General features: G+C 33.4%; 1 protein-coding gene across 1 annotated transcript in view; it reads right to left on the reverse strand.

The window, feature by feature from the left end:
- Positions 1 to 255: 255 nt before the first annotated feature.
- Positions 256 to 10,247, reverse strand: part of LOC113372413 (protein Wnt-1) — a 50,283-nt gene continuing 40,291 nt past the window's right edge. Inside the window, exons 3-5 of the mRNA XM_026612739.1 lie at positions 4,879 to 5,009; positions 4,637 to 4,804; positions 256 to 855 (exon numbers count right to left, since the gene is read on the reverse strand). Coding sequence (XP_026468524.1) covers positions 256 to 855; positions 4,637 to 4,804; positions 4,879 to 5,009 — 899 coding nt within the window. The remainder of the gene's footprint in view (positions 856 to 4,636; positions 4,805 to 4,878; positions 5,010 to 10,247) is intronic.

Consider the following 10,247-nt stretch of genomic DNA (forward strand, 5'->3'; position numbering starts at 1 on the left):
TGTAATAGCTATTATGCGCGTGATTCTAATATACTTTAATATTACCAAAAAAATTGTGGATTATTGTGATAAACGTAACGGTGTCTGATCAGTAATGTAGATGAGATAAACAAATCATCGACAAAGGTTAATTACAAAGTAATAATGAAAAGCAATACTATAATGGTCGGTGGATTTTGTGTCAAATGTTAACGTACAAAACGATCTTATTATACTATTATATAAATAACAATTGATAACACTAAAATTGATTGTCTACAAACATGTATGTATTGTCCGTTTTATACGACACCAACTGCACTTGACTTTACAGCACCATTCGAATATGCAATTGCAGCGTTCAATCACTTGCACTTCTTGAGTTCTGTAGCCTCGTCCGCAACACATCAGGTCGCAACCATCCACTCCGATGGATGTGTCGTTGCATTGTCTACCGTGCGTGCCCTGGATACCGAGACGCGGATTCTTCTCACAGAATCCGGGGCTGGATTCGAAGTAGACCAGGTCTTTGATACCCGGGTCCTTGTGCTCGGGCCTGTGAGGTCTCAATAGTATGTTGTACCGATCAAACTTCTTGTTGACTCCTGACGATCCGCCGCGTCTTCCCGCCTGTCCGGCCACGTTGCTCATCGGCCCTGCTCGGTTATTGTTGGCTCCGTTGCCCCCGGAACTGTGCCCGCTGCCCGAACTTCTATGGTTGTTACCAACAAGCACGCGAGATGCTCCATCAAAGCGGTCTTTTAAGTTGTCTCCGATCTTGCGGAAGTTCGCAAGCCGCATCCAGCAAGTCTTCACTGCGCACGATCCAGACATTCCGTGACATTTGCATTCCTGTCGCATCTCCGATCGCACGTGCTGAAACAAATTATTTATTCTAATTAACCACAATTTTACTTTACGATTTTCACATGCGTCCGATTATTCATGTATGACGCATATGAGTGACATGCCGATGCGCATAACTGCGCTCATAATGACCGCAACATCATTTTAATAATAAAATCATTTGATAAGCAGAACGGACAAAAGTTTTCTCGCTTTATAGTCGAAGAGCAACAAGAGAGGGACATTTCACATGTTTCTTTTTTTTAAAGAAATATATGATCTCCATAAAAATAATTTATTAATGCAATATATTATAACGGTTAATTTTATGTATTATCTTCCTTCTGTTTGGCGTATCTTCGCGACAGGGGAGGCAGAGCAGATCACAGATTCGCCTTCGTAATGTATTCACCGCAGATCGACCGCATCGGAGCGATCGGGGTTTAATAAGACGCGGCGGTTAATTATCAGGTCCGCTTGATAACTCACCATGCCTCGTGTGCGGCCACGCGACGCAAGAGCGCGCGCCGGAATAATTCACGATCGATTTCGATATAAACATTTTGTAAGCATTTAAAATGAGTCGAATTTACTTTTGAATTTATAATATCTCACTGATTTTGTTAATTCATAAAGGAGTATATCATCAAAAGATTTTTGACTACTAAATTTACTTTCGAAATAAGAATTTCTAGTTGAGAGGTAAAAGTTCTGAGTTGTATGGATTTTTCAATTTACATTGAAAAAAATGAAATTTTTAAAAATTTGAAAAAAATGAAAAAAGCGGGATAAAAAATTATTTGATTACTGAAATGACTATTACGAAACAGGGATTTGTGGTAGGAAAGTGAAAACGTAGGGTTGCATGACTTGTATGAAATTTTTAATTACGAATTAAAAAAAATCGTCACATCAATTACAAGAATTTGGTTCAAAATAAAAAATAAATCTTAAGGATGAATATAGAATAAAACGTATTATGTTATAATATAATTTTCTTTATATCTTATATAATTTCTTTTTCTTCGCACGGCACTGGCCGAAGAGCAGGTTTTTTCTTAAATTGAAACGTCAAACGGCCTCCGATATTATCAAGTGACTTACGTAAGCCGGAAGAATAAATTCATGCAGGAGGCGATTCAGGTCGACAGATTAATCGGTGAAATTACATGAACAGTTGATGTTCATTACACTGATGATGCCGTGCTTTTAACTTTAAACATCGCTTACCAAACGTACTATTTATCACGGACTACCTGAACAATTATTTATGCTTCGGTGCATTTGCATAAATGTGGGAGTAAAATCGTGAGAGCAATTTAATAGAAACTTGGAGTATGCAGTCATAACAAAGATAGGTAATGTACGGAAGGAATCAGTTAGTTTAGCAAGTAACAGAATAATTTTTATAAAAAAATATTTTTTTTGTTCTAGGTTCTTTTGAAGTCTAAATCGATATAGCATTTTTGGAGGTCATCGCATTGAATTTCAATGATTCATTGACAGATGTCTAAATAAAATAAGTCAAAACGAGTAAAAAATCAGTTGATGATTTGAAGAAAATGTCGTCAATCAAAATTAATTAATTATTTATAAACCGATGCCTATCCATTAAATGACAAAACTGTCACAAGATTATTTTAAACTAATGCTCACAGATTAATCTTTTCAATCCAGCTTTCATAATCGCTACCAGCGTGTGTAATCCTTTCGAGATCGAATCTTATACATATGCAGCCGCGTTTAAAATCTCGCTTAATAATAAATAAGACATTGCGAGCTGGGTAAGCATTTAATGCCCATTGCAATAACATACATCAGATCTGCGTCATCATTAAATTAAATAAGAGACTCGGCCGTCGTTCGTGTGTATAGCATAATGCAGTTGATTTATATCTCTTCGTGAGGATTTAGTATTGGAATTTTATACCATATTTTTATTTTGTGAAATGTCGCCTGATCATGCCACCCTCACTTTAAATTTATTGTCGAAAATTATTATGCATCGGTTATGTCAATTCGAATTATATCTTATACAATAACTTTTTTCAAATTTGTTTTTTTTTGTACAATGATAGCGTTCAATTCCTTGAGAATGGAAATTTGAATTCCATGGGAATCTGGTTTATATCTTATTAGATTCTTAGTAAATTGTGAGAGTTGACGGCGTCCGCAAAGGAATAAGTTCACTTGATAGCATTATCGTTCACTCTAGATTTTAAAATGAGTAATTCCAAAAGCACACAAAACACACCCGTTGTAAACATTATCACGATCAAATACTACGAAACGATAAAAGTATTCCGAGTTCCAGTAAAATATATTTCAAATATACCTTAGAAAAGAGTTATTCCATTTTATTTGATTTTCGTTTTTTGTTAAGTAAAATGCTGTACAATGTTATACGTACCGTTTTATTTACATCTTACTCGATACGAGTCTCGTTGAAAACAGAGTGATTTATCATTGTCGTCATGAAAGCAACGCGGCATGTCCAAAGGCCACAAAAAAAGGTATCTCGATGCAGATTAATATATGCAAATTTGACAATATCTAATAGATTATCAAATCAATTTGTCTCGATCAATTATTCAATATTAGAGTTTACTTATCGGTTTGTATAACAAAATCATGTGGGAACTGTAACGAATGCTGAAAACTCGTTTTAAACCTACAGATCCGCATTAAGGTGAAATTTTTAGGTATCAAAATAATTTCATTATAATTTTAATGCGGTTTTGGTATTACATTCTAGTTTCATCATCTGTCATGATACTCAAATTTGTACCCCAATCGATTGGGCCATAATATTAATTGACATTAGAGTGTTTTATGTTTGCAAGTCCCGAGATGTTTTGAAATTGTGCCAGTCTGCTGAAATGTTTAATTATGTAAATTTTTCAAATAACGATTTCTCGTCCGGCCTTTCATCTCTTTTCGAACTGATATCTCGGAGCACTGTTCTCGAAGAAGAAACTGTGCGTAGTTTATATATATATATATATATATATATATATATATATATATACAAACATGTTTCGCATGATATGATTTTTATCATATGAGCAGCGCCCGCGGTCCGGTATTTTGATTCGGGCATAAATCAGTACCGGGTGAGTTGACTCGCGGCCGGGTCTACGCGTGTGGTCATTATTTATTGTGAACGCGTCGTTGTTATAAAGTTATAGATTAATAAATAAATTCGCCTTTTCTTTCGAGAATCGATTGAATAATAGCTTAATCTGGTTCGTATAAATTTCGTACTGTTGGCTCGCTGGTGTTCACGTTTTTCGGTCTCCGAGAATGCGTCTCGCGATGCCTTCGGACTCCCAACAACACAACGGGGACGTAGGTCGTTGAGCTACAAAATTAGTCAGATGCGCGGAATGATCGATGGATCGAGAATTAAACCGGGTTAATTAATAAATATAATGAAAGATCATCTGATTGATTTGACATATGGGCATTTATAGTCGCGCATTTAGTCGCGGAGTGAGCTCAAGCTTATTGGAAAATTAAATTTTCTATTGGTAAATAAGATAACATGATTTGGAAAGCTGTTTTCAAAACTGTGAAAATTTTATAACTGTTAATAAAAGTCGAGTAGCCTTGTATGATCTATAATTATAAAGGGTTGTATGACAATTGAAATAACCGTATAATGTCAAAATAAATTGCATGCAATAAATATAAAATTATTTATTGCATGCAATATAATTATTTATTCTGGGTTATATTTTTGCACGTCTATCCGTTATTGATAGTAACTATGATTTTGACAAAATATAATACATATAAAAATATAGCTTACCGCTCTTCCTGCTTCATTGTTATGCAAATTCATTTTTTCACGAAGATTTCTTCCTCGTTCTCCCGTGTCTACAAACTCTCTCGAAAATCTGAATCCATATCCAATATTATCAGAGCAACCACCCCACTCCCAGTCCTTAACACCTGCAACTGCTCCATGACTGCTTATCTGCGGAAATGCGAATCATTTTACTTTTTTATATTTAGATTTTTGGCGCGGATTATTATTTAAAAATATCTTACATGAGGTGATCTTCCTCGGTGACTGTAATCGCACGTACAGGATTCTATACTTCCTTCGCTGCAGGCTCTCGCGATTGTGTGCGTAACTGCTGCACTCGTTATAGCATAAATAAATGCAGTTTCTCTGCAACCTGGATACAAAAGAAAAAAAACTATTTAAAATATCTTCTATATTAAACTAAGTATGACAGTTTTTGTCGTATTTCTCGAAAAATTTAACCGAATCTAATTTGACATAAAAACGTATCATTCATAATAACGGATGTACTTATCAGTCTCTCGGGAATAATTTCCATGTCGGGGGCGATCATGCGCAAAAAATACATTTTTTTCTGAAATTAGTTCACTTCTTTACGAGAACGGTTTCATTCACAAAACGATGTCGGGCTAACAATAGGATTATTGTAGACCAAGCATTCGGGATCTTCAACAATGAAGTGGTACCCGATTGCCATGAAAGCAAACTACCAAACTTGACGTAGATTAGCTTTTCATATAGTTAAATCTGGAAATGTTTGTTGAGTATTGACGAGTGGCATTTTAATACGTATTTTGAAAGTGGAGAGCTTTGTAATCTTAATCACGGTTTGCTGATTGTGAGTTAGAGTAAACCTCTGGACTCAATTCTAATTTTCATCAATAGAACTTCAAGTAATTTTGTATGAATTCATAAGCAATGCTATTTTTTAACCATTATTAGCTCATAATATACGTCGTTTAATAAATTTCACTTGTTTTTTTTTATCATTTTTATATCTAATATAAATAATAATAATGTGCATTAAATAAATAATAATAATGTGCAGTAAAGTAGAATTCCATTTTTGCTTAAATTTAATCAAATCTTTACAAAATTACATAAAGCTGATGATAAATATTTTACATCAATAACAACCCAATCAAAATCAAGTTCACTATAATAAGCGTACACAAAATGCACTCATTCATCTCATGAATAGTTTAATAGTATGTGTATCTATATAATTTGCATGTTGAATGGTCTCAAGATTGACATATCAACACGTTTCAATCATTTTAATAGAGTAATATTTTTCTTGTTTTGTTACATATCATGCAAATGAGCATACTAAAGCAATCACAAAAACTTCAATTATCGAACTAGGTGTCATTTATAGACTCAGTGAACATGAATAGTTTTACATTACAATGGAAAATGATTTATGTTGTTAATATAATAATAATAAAGTAATATCGAATGATTTTATTGCCTTATATGGAGCTGATGTTCACAATAAATTATTATTAATTTTATTGGGTTCTTATTGGGTCACACAACATATGAGATGATCTATTCGAATACAAATTTAAGTTTTAAACTTTTTTAAAAATGTTCAATAATATATAAATTATATGTTATAAATACAAGTTAATTACTCATAGTTTGTCTATGATCTATGAGTTGGTGGCCACAAACTGTCAAAAAGATATTTGTATTTGCTGTACGGTCAGGCGTTTTACACATAAATATAGTTTGTCTAGTATACTTTGTTCAATCACTTCTCATGCTCTGGTTGTTATAATAAGTATTTTTATATAGTGATGGTTTTCAAATAAATTATGACAAATATTGGGGACTGGCCCAATCGAGAATTACTTTTTCTTTCTCGAAATCACTGGCTTGGATTAATGCCGACATTTCCAATCTCGTTATAATGGTGAATGATATTTTTTCCACATTTTTTCGTCCATTGTTCAATCACCTAACTACACTGTGTTTTATAATAGACATTTAAAATATGGTTTTCGGATGGATTATAACAAATATTGGAAACTGGCCCTATCGAGAAGGCAAACCATGACAAATATTGGAGACTATTGGATGGCATTTTTTTCCAAATACTGGCTGAGATATTGATTGACTATTGATGCCGATATTTTCCATCTCGATATAATCGAAAATGATATTTTTTCCCCAGTTCGTCCGATCTCCTTTGTTCGCTCACTCCACCGCGCTATGGGTGTCATAATAATAACAGAGCATTTAAATGAATCCAACCGGTCATGATTGGCCGGGACGCATAACAAACTCAACTCTCGGCGAAGGAGACATCGCACGATCTGCTCACGTTGCGGAATAGGGACGGGTATGATTCTTTATTTGCCCACCAAGGATGCACTGTAATTTAAAATCTGAACTAATTTATTACGTTAAGCGGGAGGGGAAATGTATATCGTGTGCTCAGCGCTTTTTGCGCGTGCATCGGCGGAGAGCTTTTGCTCGATGCATTATGCTCGCGAACGCGTATCATTACTCTCTTTGTTAACAAAGTGTATTAAGATAGCTTTTTGTGAACGTTAGTATGTACGTTTTTCGCTCAGATGATTAAAGCGCCACGTTGTTGCTTATCTCCTTGATTGATAGGAAGATGGTTACTACTTCTATTAGACAATGTTAAAGACTATCTTTTAGACTTGTTAACAATAAAATCTCACCTGTGTCGCATTTATATTACTTGACAAGGGACGCCAGACGATAAGAACACGTTGTCTACGATTGTTTGGAATGATTTTCTTGTATTCAGCACCATATATATTAATAAACCTCTGGATTTCTTTGTTTTATATCGTTACTAAGAAATTGAATATGAAGTGAATTCTATCAGGAGATGCTTGCCCAAGGGGCCTGCTACGTCAAGTACATTATTTTTCTATACAAATTATTAATTAAGTGTTATATCTTTGAAATCCTGAATAACATTAACATAACTTTTTGCTCATTCTGAGTAAAATAATTGATACATTATTATATTTGAGGATCAGTGATATATATTAACAGTGTACAGTTCAATTAATTCGTATTAATTCAATGTGCACACGCATTTGTTTCATGCGAAGCAAAGCCGCGTTAACTGATGTATTCTTCTTAATAGTATAATAAACATATCAAGAGTGATATTAAATACCACCTTAGGAAATGGGCGGAGTGGTTATTATTGGAACACAATGAATATAAATTGACGGAGAGAGAAAAAACGCATTGATACACACGTTGGAACACACAGGAATTGTTAGTTTCGGAAATATATATTTGAACATCTGCTCGTAAAAATGCTTATGATACTAATATGAATTTTACGGAGTGAAAAATGATTTTGCCTTTGGCAGGGTAAAAGATTTTGATAACGTTGATATTTATTTTCAAGCTGTATTTTTGTAACTTGGATGATTATTTATCTTGCAACAAGTTTTTCATTGGGGGTGAAAGTATGATTTATTGGCAACCATATAACGTATAATACATAAGAATGCTTGATTTGCTCCTATATATTATAAATATTTGAGCAAAACATAATAGAATTTCTTTACATGTGTGCAATCACACTTTATAATCAGAGAAATGATTGTTTTGCAAAAATATAAATCGGAACAAAATATATATCGTCTAATAATTTATAATATTTCTCTAATATCAAATAAATATCAGTATTTTATATAAATGGTTTGAGCGTAATAAGCGATCTATTTCAACGGCACTCCATGTCCAAAGCGAACCGTTATGTTGATTTCTTTCCATGTGTTCATAGAGCCATCCATCGCTTTGGGAGATCGCTTTAAATAAAATTTCAAAATCATCATTCAAATGCATTCGATTTGAAGATCATCTATTTATCATCTCAATCATCACTCTATCATATACAATACTTCAGATTATTTTCTTATTGTCATCCGTGGTTCTATATCTTAGTTTTATCTTGCACACAAAAAAGAGGTACGGGAACTTCTCCAAACAGATTAATCGACTTCAAGAACTCTTCTAGAGTACTCTATTATCTAGGTATACGATTGTAACAGCTTCGGAGTTGAGATAAATGTAAGTGAGAGAAGTTAAAATTATTTTTGTTGACAATTAATCACAGATTCTAATAGGAAGTGGACTATGTTATGCTTTTGCGGAGGATAAAGAATTAGAAATATATTGTGGTATACGTAGCCAAATTTATTCGTTTATGATAATTGTACTATGTAAAACACAATATACTTGTTTAAGTATAATGCGACGACTAATTTTTGCATCTGTGAAAACCTGCGTAAAAAAACAAGTTAAATATTAGCTAGAAAACTTAAATACAAGATGTATGTATGTATATTTGTGATCAAGTCTTAGCTAAAACAGAAACAAGAACGATAAGTCAGTTATAAATTATATTAACAAGTCCAGAAGGCGGCTTGCGAGCTCGTATTGCAGAGTCTCCTGTGGAAAACACTTTCGCAAATAGTAAGTGTAAATTTATGATGCAAAAGTATTTGGCAAACCTTACGAAATAATATTCAGCAATAATATTTAAGGACCTTTAGACAACCAATTTTCTATAACTTTCTGTGATATTATTTTGCAAATTTGTTTTTGAAAATACACATTTCATAATAGCAATTGTTTAGACTGAATTCCATGAGAATTTTGTTAAATTAGCGGAATAGTGAACGTGAATTTATGATAAAATTCGAACGATATTCGATATAGACGTTTCGGCTCCACGCGCAGCTCCGGTATTCGAGTACGACTCCCTGCGGCTTAAGTGTTTCTTAATGACGTCATCACGTTGGCCCTCCCGTGGAGCCCCGTGAAATATATAGCCCCGATTTCGAGTGCGAAGAAGAGACAAGAAGATCTTACCAATAAAGGGCGCTGAAGTATAGTTTACTCAATATAAAAATTATAAAATACTTAATAAATCCTTATAAGGCAATATCTAGCTTATTGGATAACTTAAAATTTACTTCCACGCTCAATTTTCCTCTCTTAATTCTCTCAAATTTTACATATTTAATTAATTTGAAGCGACGAGAAGATCTTACAATGAAGTAAACTGCGGTATTGATAAAACTTTATAAGCAATTATCTACCTTTATTAATCAGATCCTATGTTACTTTTACTGTTTACTGGATTTGTCTGTTTATTTTTTGGCTTTTATACTAGCATTTAGCCACATGCATTACTTTTATATCATTTTCTATTCAATTATTTAAATATCTGAGTTTTACGAATTCTTTATTTTTCTGAATCCGTTTTATTCATTCTTCTACTTACCTTGTGATTACAATTCATTATTTTTTTAGAATCAGAAATTAGAAAGAGTCAGGAATCGAACCACCGATCTCCGGCGTGTGAGTCATGTTACTGATTGAGCTATGTTCATCCTTTATGAAAATATATTTTGTAATATGACTCGTAATTACATGTAATTTTTCTGAATTTCCAATAATGATATAATAATGTAATAAAATATTGATTTTTATCATTTATATAAATGTTTAGCAGCTTTTCATCTATATCTTCCGCATGTCCAATGTGCCAACGAATGTGTCCGTGGCTCCGTGTCCCACGCGATCGTATTTTCATGTTTAC

Source organism: Ctenocephalides felis, unplaced genomic scaffold, assembly GCF_003426905.1.
Source record: "Ctenocephalides felis isolate EL2017-DRISC unplaced genomic scaffold, ASM342690v1 CF-g0.4_SCAFFOLD_01604, whole genome shotgun sequence".
NCBI classification, from domain to species: Eukaryota; Metazoa; Arthropoda; class Insecta; order Siphonaptera; family Pulicidae; genus Ctenocephalides; species Ctenocephalides felis.